A 19,611-nucleotide genomic window follows, 5' to 3' on the forward strand; every position below is an offset into this window, starting at 1 on the left:
CGGATGTTTCACTGAGCAACCCCTCTCACGCACGTGCACATACACACACACACACACACACACGCACACACTAAAGGTAACAAAAAGTTTAAATTAAGTAGCCTATGGTAGCCTACCAGCATGTTTTCCTCTCCGGTGTGCAATAAGAAAGTAGAATAGGCTACAATGCAAGTTGACCGATGATTCATCTCCCATGTCGCGTCTCGTTGCAGAGCCTTGGTAGGCCACTAAGCAAATCTGCAACCTATGAGCCCAGCTGCCAGTATTGGCCTAAACATCTCGTAGATGTGACGGTCATTGTAGCCTACCATTCAGGGAATATAGGCATTTAAAAGAGACACAGAGTATGGAGTGATATGACTCAGAAATGACATTGGGCAACGGCAGTGCGAGATGTTCAGAACGTAAGAGCTAAAACTACAAGCTCAATAACATCCACAGCAGAAAAAAGAAGGTGAGAAAAATAGTCGGAAAACTTAGATGTGTAGCCTAAGTCAAGCAAGCAAGTTTGGCGGTTGTTACTAAAAATGTGAACATGCACGTTGCACTGTTGTGCGGTGGACTTTCGGAATTAATCGTTTTTTAATATTAATAATAGTTTCTTTAATATCGAGGCGCTATAGTTTGTCCGATCGGCCTGCTGGTATAAAATGAATTGCACTGTCTGTCTGAAAAAGACGCCCTCTCTTCATGCAGTCAAAATGAATGGGAGTCTTCAGAACAGGCTTGTCACCCTGACATGACAGTGCGTAAAGTAGCCTATAATGTGAATGACTTTTATTAAGGATTTCTTTCTTTTTTGCAAAATGTCACTGTCATAAAGTACAATAGGCATTAATTAGTAGGCTAAATAGCAGCATGTTGAAATTATGTGCCACATTGCGTTTTTTTATTATAATGATAAAATTGTGGGCAGGTCGATGTGCGTTTTATTTGGAGACTGTTTTGCGAGACAGAGACTGAGTTTGCTGCTGATATTCTGGGGATGGGCTATAGCCAATGTAGGACTTTATCCTTTTAATATATTTGCTGCATTGGATCAGTCTTCCTAGAACAGGCAAGCGCTTTCTAGCCTCACGTCAGCAGCGCCGCATCACCCATATAACAACCAGCGGATGGCGGGCGGGTGCGGTTTTGAAAATTGGTCAAAAAACGTTGGTGCGGATGGATGGCGGATGGATGATAAGTTTTGCTATGCAGTTACGGTTGAAATAATAGAGCATCCGCGCATCTCTAGTTCAGACCATGGTCATCTCCAATATGGACTATTATTATTGATATTCTCCTTAATATAGTCTTACCATGTCATTGTTTTTTATATTTTGATTGAATGGACACTATTGTTTATTATTGCTTTTCCCCTCATTTTCATTGTTTATTTTATTAGGCTATTTATTGGATTGACATTGTTGTTTATTATTGCTATTCTCCTTATTATAGTTTGACCAACATTCTAAACTGTTCCCTGTTATATTTTAAATATTATGTTGTTTTTTGTATTTGTGTGTCACTTTGGACAAAGGCATCTGCAAAGTCCCATAACCATAACCATTCATTTATGGAACGTGTGCTGTGCTGTAATGTAAACCATTCCGTATAGCCAAAAAGGTCTAAAATTTAGTTATTTTTTTTAATTATGCATGATTTACTTTTTTATCAAATTCGTAGGCTGATGCCTGGCAGCAACAATTGTGTTTAAATGTAGGTTACTGCTTCAGCCTCTGGCAAGCTCAGAACGGGGCGGAATGCGACTGGTAACTTGAGAGCGACATGTTGGAGACTCATGGTGTAGGACAATGACTTTTCATTGGCAACAATATTAAATCAACCAACAATATAAAATATTAAAGCTGCAGTTGGCAAGTCTGACAGATTGAGGCGACTTAGCCAAAATTTTTAATGTCTACAACTCTCATGCCCCTCCTCCACTACCACCAAGCACCCTCTCATCAAGTTTGTGCTCGTCAGTGCGCACCAGACTGCACCAGACTGCACCAGACTGTCAGATCTCACACAGCCCTGCTCTGATTGGACCAGAAGAACCAGGAGCTGTGGATTTTTGCGAAACAAATAACAGGCTCTAGGTGGAAGTAGGAAGTGTTTTTTCTAAAACCGGCTGATTTATGTTGTTCTGTCGGAGCATAGTGTCGGTTTCAGTGAATATGATAAAAACAATCTTGCCAACTGCAGCTTTAAGAAGAGCTCTTTTATGAGTTAAATGGAAACAAAATTATTACTGGCCTTTATTTGTCCGAATCTGAGGCCCAGCTATAAATTATATATTTTTTCATATATAAGTCGCACCTGACTAAGTCGCAGGACCAGCCAAACTATGAAAAAAAAGTGTGACTTATAGTCCGGAAAATACGGTAATAACACTTGGTTAGATTGTATTAGTTGTTATTAATTGTATTATAATAATTATATTTGTATTAATTGTATTATTTCAGGGGATATGACGGATTACAAAGCAGCATCTTATAGTTTACGTAGAGCTATTAAAGATGCTAAGCGGCGCTATAGAGACAGAGTTGAAGCTGATTTCTTGGAGGGTGATCCAGCACGAGTGTGGAAAGGACTCCGAACCATCACTGGCTTTGATAGAAAGTCCCTCCTATGATGAATGTGAGTAAAGCCCTCCCTGATGAACTTAATGCTTTTATGCTCGGGCTTTGACATGAAAAACACAGACTATATTGGACTAGCTGCAGCATGTGAACCAAATGAGGATGCACCTTTCTGTGTCTCTGAGGTCGATGTGAGCAATGCCTTTAGGAGGGTTAATTGTAGAAAAAGCTACTGGACCGGATGGAATTTCTAACAGGGTTTTGAAATCCTCATGCTGCTCAGTTAGCTCCTGTGTTCACTTATATCTTTAACACATCATTGGCTCAAGAGACAGTTCCTACTTGCCTCAAGCAGTCTGTTATTGTTCCAGTACCGAAAAAACAAAAGTCCATCATGTCTGAATGACTACCGCCCAGTAGCCCTGACGTCTACAGTGATGAAGTGTTTTGAGAAGCTTGTGAAAAACATTATCTGCTCATCCCTCCCTGCCTTCTTCGATCCCCTCCAATTTGCTTACAGAGCCAACAGGTCTACAGAGGATGCCATCTCAAACCTTATGCACACCACCTTAACTCACCTGGAGGAGGGGAATGGGAATTATGTGAGGATGCTGTTCATTGACTTTAGTTCAGCATTCAACACGATAGTACCTCTCACCTTGGTCACAAAGATGAAGGCCTTAGGACTGAACACCACCCTGTGTCACTGGATATTTGACTTCCTCACCAACCGTTCACAAGTGGTTAGAGTGGGGGGTCTGACATCTGACTCATTAACCATCAGCACTGGTGCTCCCCAAGGCTGTGTTTTGAGTCCACTGCTGTACAACATATACACACATGACTGCAAAGCCAACAGTAGTCATACCTCCATCATCAAGTTTGCAGATGACACAGTGATCTTGGGCCTGATTAGTAACAACAATGAACAGCTGTACTTGGATCAGGTTGATGAGGTGGCACAGTGGTGTCAATCTAACAGCTTGACACTGAATATCAATAAAACCAAGGAAATGGTAGTGGATTACAAAAGGCAGCAGCAGAACTACAGTTACACCCCACTAATGATCAGCGGGCAACCTGTAGAGAGAGTCACAAGTTTTAAATACCTTGGTGTCCACATTACTGAAGACTTAACATGGACTGTTAACACTCACAAATATGTTCTGAAAAAGTCCAGACAATCCACTCTACTCTTCAGCTAAGGAAATTCAAAGTTTCTACATCCATCATGAAGGCCTTCTACACTTCAGCGGTTGAGAGTGTTCTAACTGGTAGCATCATCACCTGGTATGGGAACTCCACAGTTAGAGATTGTAGTACTCTGCAGAGAGTAGTGCTCTCAGCTGAACGTACTATAAGAACTCAACTCCCTGCTCTACAAGATATCTATTCCAGAAGAGTACTCCTAAGAGCCCAAAAGATTCTGAAGGACTCTTCTCATCCTAACAATGGATTATTCCTACCGCTGAAATCAAGAAGACGCCTATGTAGTCACAAAGCCAGAACTGAGAGACTCAGGAGAAGTTTTTATCCCCAGGCCATCTGAACTCTGAACTCACACTATACTGACTTTGCACACATTCACTCCTCAGCACTCTCAAACATTTCCCAACTCTGAACTCACACTATACTGACTTTGCACTCATTCACTACTCAGCACTCATGACCCCCCACACACACACACACACCTACAAGACTTTTAGCACTTTTACATCCCTCTCCCTATGCTACAGACCTTTTATTTATTTTCTTATTTCATCACACGCCAAAACACACACACACACACATCTGACTTTCTCCAACTTTTTGCACATCTCCATAGAACTTTTTATTTATTATTTTTGATTTCTCCTCCATCTACCCATGTCCTTGATTGCCTAGCCTTTCTGCCCCCCAACCCCCACCCCCAACACACACACTTTACATCATCACTGTCATCACTTCACATACATACAACACACTGCTTGCTACAGTAAGCCTCCTCTACATACTTGCTGCACACTGCCCCCCCCACATACACAGCACATTGTCTTCTGGGATCTTCTCCAACACACATCCTCTACATACTTACAGCACACTGCCCCCACCTACACACTACACACACACACACACATCTTCACTGTCATCACTCACATACATCATACATACAGTACTCTGCTTGCAATAGTAAGTCACTGCCCCCCACACACACATACACAGCACATTATTTCATCAGGAAGCTTCTCCAACACACATCCCCAACATACTTACAGCACACTGCCCACACACACACACACACACACACACACACACACACACACACACACACACACAGTCACTGCTCCACTCCCTCCCGCCCACACACACATCTTCACTGTCATCACTCACATACATCATACATACAGTACTCTGCTTGCAATAGTAAGTCCCTGCCCCCCACATACACAGCACATTATTTCATCAGGAAGCTTCTCAACACACATCCCCAACATACTTACAGCACACTGCACACGGCCCCCCATACACAGCACATTGTCTCATGAGGAAGCTTCCCCAACACACATATTGCACACTGCCCTCCCCACATACACAGCACACTATCCCATCTCCCCTGTCATCCCCCAACACACACACACCATGACCCCTGGCAGTTGGGTTAGCCCCCTTGAGCCGTGGATCTGCCCAAGGTTTCTTCCCTTGGTAAGGGAGTTTTTCCTTGCCCCTGTTGCTCTTGGGTGCTCCTTGTTGGTGCCCCCCACCCAATCCCAATCCTCCCCACCTTTTTTTATGCAGCCCTTTGCCACTTAATCTACTAAACCCCTCTTCTACTGCACTTTTACCCCCCCCCATTAATGCACAAATAGGCTGACACCAGACATAATTTCACTGCATTTCTTACTTCCAGTAACTATATGCATGTGACAATAAACTTCCTTGTATCCTTGTATCCTTGTATTACTGTAGATAATCAGTTTTTGAGTGTAGATTTTTGAGTGCAGTTTTGAGTGCAGTTTTTGCAGTGCATGTCTACACTCTTTGTTGTGATTAATGCAAGATTTTTGGAATAATGCAATGAACACAATACATTCATATGCAACATATTACATGTTATTGTTTGTCTTTGACTCTTTTCAGTCACCTGGGTATCAGCATCTTCTCTTGGACATAAGTCAGATATTGTGGGTGATCTTTCTTGGCCATGTACAAGCATTCCCCATGCAGACACAAGATCCTCAGACAGTTCAACATATTGTAGAGGATATCAGGTTCATCAAACTTGGCCATATCCTGTAGGGTGGGCACAAAAGAGAACATACTGCAAAAAATAAAAGATCAAAAAATCTATTTGGTATTGTTTTTAGAATGAAGAGACTTACCTAGCGCTCTCTCGAAAGATCATTATGACTTACAGTTTTTCTCAGTCGCATTGGTGCTTTTCTCAGATCAGAATGAAAATTCTCATAACTATTAGTTCAACCTCCAACATTTAGTCATTTGTGCATATCATACCAATTTCTCCTTCCTCTGAACAAATTGCAAATGCTTTTGAACATGTATACACAGTTGCTTTGTCATGTCAGTCAAAATGAACTATACTTATGGATGCTGAATAGTCGTTCCCAATAAAACTAAATGTCTTCATTTCATTGCTTGAGTCATTGCATACAAAATTGGTGAACTAGTTATCAAATTCTGTCACAATGCTGTAGAATTGCAAAGAGCATACAGTAAAACTGTGAAACGTACATATTCAGTGTCTTGTACTCACTTACTCCCCTAACTACAGCAATTTGCATGGGAAAACACTGAGAGCATAAACGGTCGTAATGAAAACATGACAAAGCCATTTGACTATCTTGTTTATAAACGATGGTGTCAAGACTTCTCATTTTGATGACACTGGCAATTTCATTGACATAAATACTTGCTTTTGAGGAATGGACTATCCATTTTGAGCAAGTGACATGCTTTTGCAGGTTATCCACTAGGTTTTACAGTTTGCACTAATTGTTTTGAGAAATGCACTAACTGCTGTGCAAATGTTAATAGTGATGTGAGAAAAGCACCAAAGCGACTGAGAAAAATTGTAATTAAAGAAGACTGACTCATTTTAAGGAGTCTTATCAAGACAAATTTGCTCAATGCACTGGCAGCCAAGTTTTCAGGATGAGACTTCTTAAAATAAGTCAAACTCTTCTTAAGTCAAATGATTTAATGATAGATAGATAGATAGATAGATAGATAGATAGATAGATAGATAGATAGATAGATAGATAGATAGATAGATAGATACTTTATTGAACCCCAAGGGGAAATTCAAGAAAGGGGAAAAAAGGAGATTATTCTTTTGAAATGTGTTTGTTGTCATGAGAAAATGCAAGAACATTAACAACAAGCGGTGTTGAGTGACAACCTGCAATATGGTATAGATGAGTTTAAGGGACACCGGAAGCTCCACGTACGAGAACTCCTTGCCAACATTTTTCTTCCAAGCTGATGAAAGGAGAAGGAAGAACATTAATACTGACACTACCCATCTTTTACAATGCAACCTCAAATAACCAAGATTAACTAATTACACAAAATCCATGACTATAATTACATGGTACATACTCCTAAATTGCCAAATAAACAATTCACTGGGATACATACAAGAGTCATTAGGTGAATTGCCTTGGTTGCCAGGATTCTCATTGTTTGTGTTGGCTCCTTCCTCTGGGCAGTTTTCCATCCTAAGGGGGCAATCTGGGCGGGGGAAAATTAAGCTATCCTCCAAGTTGTGGGTTACTTCCTGTCAGAAACAACAGACACTAAATTATAATTCAGTGTCACTGTCTGTACATAAACAGTTTTCAATTATTTATTCAATATGTATCAGTAAGTATATAAGTATATATCCTCTTTTGATCCCGTGAGGGAAATTTGGCCTCAAATTTGGTGAAGCAAACACAAATCCTGGCGCAATGAGCTGCCTGCAACAACAGCGGTGCTCGGGGAGCAGTGAGGGGTTAGGTGCCTTGCTCAAGGGCACTTCAGCCGTGCCTACTGGTCGGGGTTCGAACCGGCAACCCTCCGGTTACAAATCCGAAGCGCTAACCAGTAGGCCACGGCTGCCAACAATGAGCCATTTATGTCATAGGCCAACCCGGCTCTCCTAGATCCTGAGCCAGATTTTCCCTGTCCTGCTACCTATCCCCCTACACTGGACACATGCCACGCCACCTGCTTCGACTTTGTGTTTTTCCTGCTGTCAGCGCACCTGTAGCTGATGAGTGAAATCAGCTGATTGAATCAGCCACAGCATACACTGTAAAAATAAAATCTAACCAAGTGGTATTAATCCTATATTGAATCTATTTGGCATTGTTTTTAGAATTAATAGACTTACCTAGCACTCAAAAGATCATTTTGACTTAATTTAAGAAGACTTTTTAAGGAGTATTATCAAGACAAATTTACTCATTGCACTGGCAGCCAAATTTGTTGTTTTCAGGATGACACTTCTTAAAAGAAGTCAAACTCTTCTTAAGTCAAATGATTTAACAAGAAAGCGCTAGGTAAGTCTCTTTATACTGAAAACAATACCAACTAGGTTTTTTGATCTTGATATAAGATTTATAACACTTGGTTAGATTTTATTAGATAAGTTTTTGCAGTGTATAAGCTGTGCTTGTTATCCAAGCCATTTCATGTTTCTGCTCCTTGTAACACATTCATAGTATTTTTTGATATCATTGCCTGCCATACTGTTACAACCTTGGACAGTTCATTTGACTACGGATTCGCTCACTGCCTATCTGCATGTGTGTACAACATCGGACTGTTTATTGGATTGCGGATTATCTCATCGATTGTCTCATAGGTAACAACCTATTAATTTTTACTTAATTTAAAGGAACCATATGTAAGATTGTGGCCAAAACTGGTACTGCAATCACTTTCAAATTACTGTAGAGCGGTGTATCCCCTTAACCTGACTAAATTCATCTGGCGAGAGTCAGGTTAGTATCCCCTCCCCATCCCCCCTGACTCGAAGTTGCCAACCCGGATGCCAAAACACTACTGACTTTGTGATTAGTAGATAGGTAGAGGGTGGCGCATCAGGCCAAAACACAATATGGCATGACAAAACACAACATCAACATCAGTTGAGGGCTGCAACTTGACTTTTTAATTGGCAATATCCTGGCCGGACTACTGTTGTCAGTGATATAAGTATTTGAAATTAACATGATTTTTTAATGTCTAGTGACATATCAGGGCCATTTTATGATTAATTGAAATACATTTCTTACATATGGTTCCTTTAAGAAAACTTTGGGTCGTTACATGTGGCAGGCAGGAAATAAGTGAATCCGTACACTGAGATTTATACTGAGATACACATAGATTTATACATATCAGTGAGTCTAACCACCAGGTGAATCTCCTCGTTTGGAGTGAGTCTCTTTAACAGTTCACAGCCCAGCTGGTAACAGAGAATGCTTGACTGGCACAGGCTGCATTCTAGGTCCTTCTCGTCCTTTTGGCAGGTGTGGGAGCCTCCCCAAGGTGCCTGTAAGATGTTGTTGATGATGCCCACAATGTCACTGCCCAGACTGCTCTCCAGGCCTAACATCACGCCATCGTCCTGGAGCTCCATCTACAGTACAAAAGATCTTCTGTCTTGAAATGCTTAAATATTAGCATGTTCATGTTTGTCTATTGTTGTGTTTATATTTATGTTACAATTGTGTTTATATTTATGTTACAATTAGTTAATATGTTCCTCTGACTGTGTGGGTCTGATTGCTGATTGTGAGTGTGTGAGAGGAGCACAGAAGATGATAGAGAGAGTGTGTGAGAGAGAGAGAGAGAGAGAGAGAAAGCAAGCAAGCAAGAGGGCACCTGTTTAAGGATGAGGTCAAACATAAGGATGAAGCAGCCTAAATTCATGTCATCATCCTCACTGTCCAGGTCCAAAGCACAGTTGCCAGAGGCATGGCCCAGATTCCGGAAGGGGCTACAATGAAGAGGGCTTCGAAAAGGACTTGGGAATGGACTAAATGTGCTTTGCTGCCCCCTGTGTCCTGGGTCTGACACTACACTCACCTGGTAGGACATATACATGCAACACACAAAATAAATATGTATTTTAGACCATCATTAACTTGTGCTCATCATGGATGATTAATCTAACTCAGGACTCAGGAGGATAAATCTCCTCCCACTGTATTCAGTGCAAAAACTGCTTATCTAACAAAATCTTACCAAGTGTTATTAATCTTATATCAAGATAAAAAAAAAAACTAGTTGGTATTGTTTTCAGTATAAAGAGACTTACCTAGCGCTTTCTTGTGAAATCATTTGACTTAATAAAAAAAAAAAAAAAAAAAAAAAAAAAGACTTTAAGACATCTCATCTTGAAAACAAGCAAATTTGTCTGCCAGTGCGTTAAGCAAATTTGTCCTAAAAACAAGCAAATTTGTCTGACAGTGCGTTTTGTCTTTGATAAGACTCCTTAAAATAAGTTAAAGTCTTCTAAAATTAAGTCAAAATTATCTTTTGAGAGGGCGCTAGGTAAGTCTTTTCATACTAAAAACGATACCAAATATACCAAAGATTTTTTAATCTTAATATAAGATCAATAACACTTGGTTAGAATTCATTTTTTACAGTGTTCAGTCTTCTAACTATCTTCATTATTGCAAGTATGCCTGATCACTGTTATTATAATATATATATATTGCTACTGTAACTCTTTGGCAGTGGTTGGATGGCCAATGATGTAAAGACTATAACATGTCATAGCACACTCATAAGTTCCTCTTTTGCCTTCAGTGTGTAACACACTGCAAAAGCTGCTTATCTAATAAAATCTAACCCAGTGTAATTAATCTCCTATCAAGATCAAAAAATCTGGTTGGTATTTTTTTCAGTATAAATACACTTTATCATTTGACTTGATTTAATTTCTCATCCTGAAAACAGGCACATTTGTCTGCCAGTGTGTTGGGCAATTTTGTCAAGTCAAGTTTATTTATATAGCGCATTTCATACACAGAGGTCATTCAATGTGCTTTACATAAACAAAACCAAATAATAACAAATAAAAGCATAGAAGGGCAATATAGTCAAAGAATAGTTCAAAAGGTAAAGATCATAATAAAAAGAAAACATAAAACACAAGGTAAAATCATTTAAAAATAAAGAATAATTAGTAAGCAAAAACAAAGGCAAAAGTAGTAAAAAAGTAATAAAAGACATAAAAAATAAAGATTTAAAATATATTTCTATGATCTGTATTGTACAGCAAAAAAGTAACCTTTGCAAGCTTTAACCCAATAATTTTCAGGGTCCCGCCGGCGGGACGGTTACCCCCCCCCGCTACCCTGACTTCTGGCTGCAGTGTAGCTACAGCACAATAAGTAGATGCAACATATTGGGTACTGAAATATTCACAAAAATCCATAGAAATTGAATGTGCATGTTGTATTATCCAATATTAGTTGTACAGACATCTGACATACAATCTAAATAGTCCACAGGAAACCTCAAAGTGTCACCTTTCATTTGAGACCAGGATTATGCTTCTACACAAAGGGGTTCATGTGCAGTAAGCATTTGATTGTCAGTATGCATTTTGGATAACAAAAAGTCCTATGGGGAGTATCCATAGGCATTTTACAAAACGCATGGGCATACCTTGGCAAATAATAGTCTAAAGCACTCATATTTTCATTCTATATTAATCTACTTTTTGTACACAGCTTCACAAGACCTGGTGCTAGGGCTCAGTTGTGTTTCTAAGGGATATATCAAGTGACCTAGAGCAGGGGTTCCCAAACTTTTCCACGACAAGGCCCCCCAAATACCACTAGGTTCTGGACAAGGACCCCCCATTGACAATACTACGGCAAATGTAAAAATACATTAAGCTAATCCTAATAATTATTTTAGCCACAAGCACTTCGCGATGGAGCATACAGTGTGTAAAAATTGTATTTGGGGCTTTCTGCTATATGAGAGCTATCACTCTACTATTAGTCATCATCATGGGAAATATAATGTACCTCATAGTAATAGGTATATTTTAAAATGTTCAGATGTATTTATTTGTTGCTTTTATTTTTCCTTCCAACTTGCTGAGGCCCCCTTGGCACCCCCTCGCGGCCCCCACTTTGAAAACCACTGACCTAGAGGGCTGAAATGTGGTCAGTTCAGAGATGCTTGTAATCCGGCAGAAAGAAAAAAACTATATTCTAGCCTCTGTAACTCTTTGTCAGTACATCACACAGTTATTTTGACTGTTTCCTACGAAAACTACATGTTCTCAGCTTTCTATAGAGGTCCAGCATTTGATGGTTGACCCCAAAAGAGGTGGGAACAATGCCCTTGTAATTAGGCACAGTGCAATTTCAGGCAAAAACTTGAAATCTTTACTGAGATCATTGTGGTACCTTGGTGGTCACCATGTTGGTTTTGTCTCAGAAGAGAAGTTAAGGGATACTACTTACCCGCCGAACCTTGTTTTCTGAAAGATCATTTGTATGCGCCTTCCTTTGATTGGTTAGCTCCTTCAAGGAGTTCACACCATCAGAGAACATGCCTGTCAGTAACTGCAGGGGCACCACAATGTCCAGCTCAGATAGAACCTGCACATACATACACACACACACACACACATGTCCACACACCCAGTGTGTTTATTGCTGGTCTGCAGCGAAACTAACTTATTTATGTCAAACAGTTTATCAGGAAAAGACATCATGTGTGATGTTTGGATGGTAGAGTAAGTTTTTAAACCACACAAACTAGTGCATACTTGGCTGTCAACATTGAGCTTTGAAAATATGGGAGAATTTCTGGGGTCCTAAACAAAAAGGTTTCAAAATAATTCAATATTGGCCTTTTGTTGCTTTCCCTATGTTAACAGCAAGAATTCAAACATTATTATCATCATCATCATTATTATTACTAGCATGCCTCCCAGTCCAAGATGTTGCAAATTCTCAGGTTAGTACAATTTATCTATAGCACTATTCAAAGACAAGAGCAGGTAGCATAGAGTGAAAAGGAACCAAAACAAGATATTAATTTAAATAGTGTGTGGAATAGGGAAAACACAGGAGAAAAAATGTATAGATGTACAGAAGTATCGACAGGTTCAAGCCTGGAGCTAAACCATGGAGTCGACACAACACAGATTACAATAGCTTGCCAAAATTGTTCAACTAATACATTAAGACATTATGTATGTTGTACTATGTGCATTGCAAATGGATGTGTGTCAGTCAGAAAGGGGAATCAAACACTTCACACCAAGTTATCAAAGTAACCAAACCAATGTGTGTTACCAAGTTACCAAAAACAATACTTGTTCATCTATAAGGAACTGCCCATGTTGTGAATACCCCAACCCAAGTAACAAAGTTAACAATGAATTTCGATTTGGTATTTTCTTCAGCATTTGTCTATCCAAAGAAAATGATAAAGTGTGTACTCACATGTAGCCATAGTAGAGCCTGTTCTTGTACAGATGCTGGATAACCAGTGAATCTGCAACTAATGAAGCCAAACATTTCCTCCATGGAGAATGGCAGGGGGCACAACTCTGTATCAAACATCTTACTAGAAAATGACAGAGAAATGAAGGTGGTCTTAATAACAACATTCATGTTTCTCACACTAGTGCCAAGATAAAAAACTGAAATACATTCAGACAGGAACCTTTGCACTGTGTCTCAATTAAGGGGCTTCATCCTTCTGGGACCACAGTACAGGCTATGCCAGTTTATTAACATGTGGCTTTCTGTGACTACAAAAGTAAGACGGGGACAAACAATACGGCCAGGGAAATAATAAGACGGCTGAATTTCTTAGCTGCATTTGACATGTGACATTGGGTTGATGTGGGTTGACATTGATATGTTTACATCATTTGTTTCCACTTCCGCTTCAAATGTTGCCATGTGAACACAAAACAAACTGAAACGAACCCAGGGAACAATAAACACATGAATATTGATTGAACCCGTGATTCAGAACAAAATAGGTATGAAGGCATCCTACAGCTCTCTAAATCACAAAAATAGCTACTTTTGTCTGTAAGCCCTGTCCTTTAATGATGGGTGGCGGCACTGAAAAAAAAAAATTGCAAGTAAATGGTAAATGGACTGTTTATCCATGTAGCCAGTGCTTGTCCTACTTAATAGCACAAAAGCATTTCACAAGTCAATGTCTCACATTCACCCATTCGCTGAGACTACCATGAAGGTGGCAACCTGCACTTCTGGAGCAGTTTCTTGCTCAAATATATTTCAACAAGGTCAGGAGGAATATATGAGAGATAGATCGCTACAATTGGATAAATTCCGGAGTCTGCCATTGCAAATCCATGTCACTTCAAATAAAGCAGGGGCTTTAAATAATCAATGGAAACATCTTTATTTACTATCACAGCTTTCAAAATGGTTCTTATATACTGTAATATCTACCAAGCCTTTCCATGTCTCCACAATGATTCTAGACTGCACCTTTTTAGCGTTTTGACAATATAAGAAAGCTGTTTTATGCCGATATATTTTGCACGCCCAGTTATTGGTAGCTAAAGCAAGACAGCATTTCAATACTCATTAGTGATTCAGGTCTACAAAGCCAGTCTGTTGACAGGCTATTTAAAAACACACAGGGACGTTGGAAGAATTGTGTAAGAGCAATTCCGCATATTAACGGGGTCTGGGGTTTTCTCTCCATAAGTTTTTTTTTTTTTAAATTCTGGCTGCTAAACACACCATTTAAACACAGTTTGGGAGGGATAGAAGTACCCATAGACAGTAAAAGGAAGTACCTTAACAAAGCAAGCAGCAGCAAGCAGAGTGGTTCAGTTTGCAGTTTCACTTGCGCTGACATGGGCTGGGACAACGCGTTGATGTAATCGACGACGACGACGACGCAAAAAATATGTTGACGCAAAATACGTTGATGCAATCCGCTTAGCATCGTGACCATGCTGTGTAAATTTGTTCAAAACCGCTGCATTAAAGTTAACTCTAGGTCTAATCTTAGGTCTTATCACAACATAGTACATTGAGGAGACTAAACTAAGTTATGCAATCAAGCAGTATATCAAAGCTAACGTTAGAATACTGTTTGGATATCGAGTTTAGCATGCTTACTTACAGCTGCTTGTCAATGTCATTACTCATGCAGGGCTCATTTTGTTGACTCTGACACTGAGCGTTTGCAAAATCCCGATCTAAATGGAAAAGTGTTTTCCAAGACTCAAAGGTGCTTGTCCCAAGGAGAAGTATGAACCGTTATTTGAACTAACTACGTTATGAATTGCATCCACACATCAGCAGCCTTTTAACTGTGTTAGTGTTACAATTGCAAGGGTTCCCTCACAAACGTCTTAAAGTGACAGGCACTCAATTAGCCCTATACACTACTGAACTTTATTGCTACTCTGACTAAGAATGCATTACTTTGCACTTGTATAGTCTTTTATTTTGGAATTTTAAGAGCAATAACACATTTATTGCAATGTTAAGGAATTCATGTTTTTTCATTCAGATATGTAAATCAACATGTATAAATTGTTATTAGTCAATTAATTGGGAGATAATCGAATCGGACTGAAAAAATGAATCGTTAGATTAATTGATGCATCGAAAAAATAATCGCTAAATTAATCATATAAAAAATTGTTTATCCCCCAGTTGCGTGTCCAGTGTAGCAAGGGCCTGTCTACACAGAAACAACAAGCGTCTTGGTGTGGTTCCGGGGCAAAATATAGAGCATATTAACCTCCGTTGCTCAGCCAAATGCCTTCCTGTTACGTCCTGTTATCACGGAGTTACAGGCGATAAACGATTTTTGATGGTCACAAGTTTACTTCATTAGCGGTTTATTCCTTATTTTTTTGATTATTAAAGAGTGTTTTTCATTTAAAGGTTCATGACTTCATGCTTATTCAGTAGAGCATTTAACTGCTCTCCACAATCCCAGACGTTCACATTGCATGTTTGTTTGTAATGGATGCAACCGCGAGATACGCGCTTGACGGCAATGAGTTGTTAACAGACATGAACCAAGACATATAGCCCAGCAGCAATCTATCTAAAATAACACATACTTGAAATGTTGTCAAATATTGAAGTCGTGGGAAGTTTACATAATTTAAGCTGTAGGATGTTTCGTTATAGGTACTCAATGGTGCTATTTCACACGCATTGCGCCTTTCACACCCTATAGAGCATATTAACCCCCACTCACCGGGGCTAAGTGAAGCCTACAAATGGAATCCAATGTGTGTCTCAATTGTCCCCCGCTGACCACCTCACACATTTCTCTAGATTTTGCAACGACCTTACATGACACAATGCCATAAAATATGCCAGTTTTTAGGACACAGAATAATGTTTGTAATGATACCAGTTACGTTTAACAGTAACATAAGTGTAATGAGCTATTCATTGTCGAAGGTTCATGGTGAAGTGAAATTCTTAGGCTACTTTGGAAAACAAACATTTGCCGATATCATTGGATGGGGGATACTTGTTTATTTTTACGTAGCCTACAATGGCCAGTTCAGACAAAGCCGAAATTACTCCTTTTGAAACAATGAGCAGGCCGTGCATTTGTATGGTTATATTGCTTGACTTAAATCCCAGAGAGGCTACCGCACCCCACAGTGATGGGCCTAACGGTCTTACGCGTTCAGTGTGGGGTATAAACAAGCTGAGAATTTAGCGGCGTCACGTCTGCCTGTCCCAGACGTGGGGAGCTCTTTGAAGCTTGGGATAATGTGGTACAGTTACTACAGTAACAGTATTTTATTTTACTTCTTATGGAATATCTTTTCTTCACTTTTATAAAGGCTTTGTTTGAATGCTGTTGGAACAAATAGTAGTTCATTATAAAGGCAACTTTCTGTTGCAATATTCTGTGTGCTCTGGACTGCAGCCAGTCGTTCTCAAGCTTTTTCTTTCATTCCCCACTTTGATCAAGGGGGCATTGACTGATGATAGTGGAGATAACATGTCATCCCGAGGCCGTTGCAAGTCAGCATCTCCGACGGTAGTCTACCCTATTAAAAATATAAGTTTTCGATGTCCCAAACGGAGAGCCATACTTTATTGTTTTTAATGATCTCTATGCTACTCACCAAAATCTAGGCATGGGAACATGATTAAGTATCCAACTGTCGGGTGTTAAATTATTGTGATTACGAGCCAGTGGTTTTTAAACATTATGCGTGACTCGGACATCTAACGAAATGCAACAGGCTCATATCGTCCTCGCATTCACAAAATGAGGACATACATGAGACTGCTCAGATAATAACAGGTGTACCTCCAGTTTTGCACTGTTGTAGTCAAGTTATAGGCCTGTTTACCTTTAAAGGTTCTGCATTCTGCATTTTGCAATGAGCAGTGCTTTCCCTTTTGAATTGGAAATGCTCTGTGTCATGGTGTGTGTTTGTGTGTTTCTATGAATTGTTAATCTGGCCCTGCCCCCAACAACACCCTTCCACCTCTCCACCTCTGGCCTATTGTCCAGGAGGAGGAGGGGCCTGAGGCCTGGACAAAGTCATCAACAGAGTGATGCATGTGATCTCCCCACGGGCCAATGGATGTACAAGTTTTCTCCTGTGCCTACGATATTTAATCCAGTGTTTTGTCAAGTTGCAAATTGCTATTCGTTTCAACGAATTTTTATGATCGTATGAAGTACTTTTTGTATAGGCTACTATCTTAATTGCTTTATACTCAATACTTGACCAATGGCTATTGCATCTGTCTATTCCAAGTGAGAATGTGGCAGGTGATCTACTGTATAGGCTTCATAAAATAAAATAAACAGATTGCTAATGGCCTACAAGCTCATCTGGGGTGCGTTTCCCGTACAACTACGGAGGTTAGCTTTTTTACTAACGTGGTACAATGTATCGTTCAACTAACCAACATCTAAGTTACGAATGTTTCCAAAAACTGTCATACTTACATAGTACTTTGTAAGTTTGGACCATGATCGTTTCCAAACTTCAGTAGTCTGGACTAAGGTGGTTAATGACGTTTAGTAGCACGTGAACGGGCACACCTGCACATAACGGCTTTGAATTAACGTTTAACACGTGTCATTTAAATGTGCTGGTGAAACAGTTGTGTACTCTATTGTTATGTATCCCCTATTCACCCATACACACCGTCAATTCTGTGGCGCAGTGCGTTAAGGCCGGCTGATAACTGCGGCGCAACGGCGGCTGTCATCAGTCCCCTGTCCAAGAGTTCGAATCTGGGATAAGCGTAGGTAGCTTTTGGGAAACGCACCACTGATGTGTGATCAGCGGAATATGGGGAGGGAAGTGGCAGTGTTTTTTTGCGAGTCTGCAGAAGTCAGCCAAATATGAATGTAATTCCGCGGCATAAAGCAGATGTATTTGTTTATTGTACAGAAAAATAAAAATGACATGTCAAGCAGTCAATTGACTACATTGCAGTCAAGAAGTAGGGCAAATTAATTTACGAAATCAAAACGTGGGTCATAGTTGTCTAAGCCTCTATTGCGTAGCCTGTTAAAAACGTCGCTAGATAGTATTAAATCGCCAACAACATTGTTTTCTGCAGAAGCCAAGGCTAACAGATTAATTCTACTGAACAGTTATTTCTCTACTGGCAAATGAAGCAATTATCAAAAATAAATTAGCGTGCTTTCTCTTAAGTAGGCTCCTAACTGCAAATGAAGCATCAATTTTGGTAGTTCGTTATAGGCATGAACGTTCTTGCAGAATAAATTGATTTGCGTTTGTGTTACCCCCAACACTTGACATATTTGTTTGTTTTGTGGAAGTAATCTATAACACTAATAAGTAGGCTAATTTTGTTAACACTAACTTTGCAAAGTTAACTTGAATGCATCAATTTTGAACAAAGTTTGTAATGCCCACTGTAGGCTACAGAGTGGCACCCTTAAAAACAAAAAAGCCCTGTAGTCTGGCATGAAAAGTTCTTGCACAAGACACTGTTTTTTATTTGATTTTTTTTGGGGAAAACTCAAGGGTTGCCTTTATTTGGACAGGACAGTGGAGGACAGTGAGACAGGAAACAAGTGGGAGAGAGAGATGGGGTGGGATCGGGAAATGACTTCAGGTCGGATTCGAACCTGGGACCCCGTGGGCAATCGGACCCGTGTATGGTACGGCTATAGTACACCCAAAAACAGCCCCCCAAAATTAAGGTTCTTTAGCACTATTACTCAATCTGAGTTTAGTAAAATTATAACTCAAACCGGCTCCTCAACATGTGCTTTGGATCCAATCCCTACTAGATTCCTCAAAAATGTATATGATGGCTTAGCTCCCTTTATTCTCAAGGTAATAAATACCTCGTTAGAAACAGGTATATTTCCAACTGCTTTTAAAACCGCTGTTGTGAAACCTTTACTTAAAAATTCGAATCTTGACCATACTAATCTGAGCAACTACAGGCCTATATCAAACCTACCGTTCCTGAGCAAAGTACTTGAAAAAGTAGTTTGTAATCAGTTAAATACCTTCCTCAACGAAAACAGTATCCTTGAAAAATTCCAATCAGGTTTTAGATCAAATCACAGCACAGAAACGGCTCTAGTAAAAATAGTCAACAATCTTAGACTGGCTACTGACTCAAACAAAGTCTTTATTCTTCTAGATTTGAGTGCGGCATTTGGCACCATTGATCATAGCATCCTAATTCACAGCCTTGCGAAGTGTGTGGGTCTCTCTGATAATGCTCTAAACTGGTTTCAAACCTACATTACTGGCAGAGATTTTTATATCAGTCTAGGAGATCATGTGTCTGTAAAACATGACTTGCCTTTTGGTGTGGCCCAGGGGAGCTGACTTGGTCCCCTGCTCTTTTCCCTATATATGCTTCCGTTGGGAAACATCATAAGTCAGCATAATGTAAACTTCCACAGCTACGCAGATGATACCCAATTGTATATTTCTGTGGAGCCAACTAACCCAGATGGCCTTTGCTCCCTCACTGCATGCCTAACCTCCATTAATCAGTGGATGAGCAAAAAAATTTTGAAAAAC

At 39.8% G+C, this 19,611-nt stretch overlaps 1 protein-coding gene across 8 annotated transcripts in view; it reads right to left on the reverse strand.

Annotated features, from left to right (window-relative positions):
- LOC125284068 (protein unc-79 homolog) overlaps nt 1-19,611 on the reverse strand; it is a 257,979-nt gene that overhangs the window by 141,426 nt on the left and 96,942 nt on the right. For 6 of the 8 annotated variants that reach the window (XM_048227819.1, XM_048227810.1, XM_048227793.1 and 3 more), the window contains 7 exons: nt 13,037-13,160; nt 12,047-12,184; nt 9,438-9,641; nt 8,965-9,192; nt 7,203-7,341; nt 6,964-7,043; nt 5,689-5,837 (listed from right to left, as the gene is read on the reverse strand). In XM_048227819.1, the coding sequence (XP_048083776.1) occupies nt 5,689-5,837; nt 6,964-7,043; nt 7,203-7,341; nt 8,965-9,192; nt 9,438-9,641; nt 12,047-12,184; nt 13,037-13,160 (1,062 nt within the window). The remainder of the gene's footprint in view (nt 1-5,688; nt 5,838-6,963; nt 7,044-7,202; nt 7,342-8,964; nt 9,193-9,437; nt 9,642-12,046; nt 12,185-13,036; nt 13,161-19,611) is intronic. The other 2 variants (XM_048227800.1, XM_048227828.1) reach the window with 2 other exon arrangements.

The sequence above is a fragment of the Alosa alosa genome, chromosome 2 (assembly GCF_017589495.1).
Source record: "Alosa alosa isolate M-15738 ecotype Scorff River chromosome 2, AALO_Geno_1.1, whole genome shotgun sequence".
NCBI lineage: Eukaryota > Metazoa > Chordata > Actinopteri > Clupeiformes > Clupeidae > Alosa > Alosa alosa.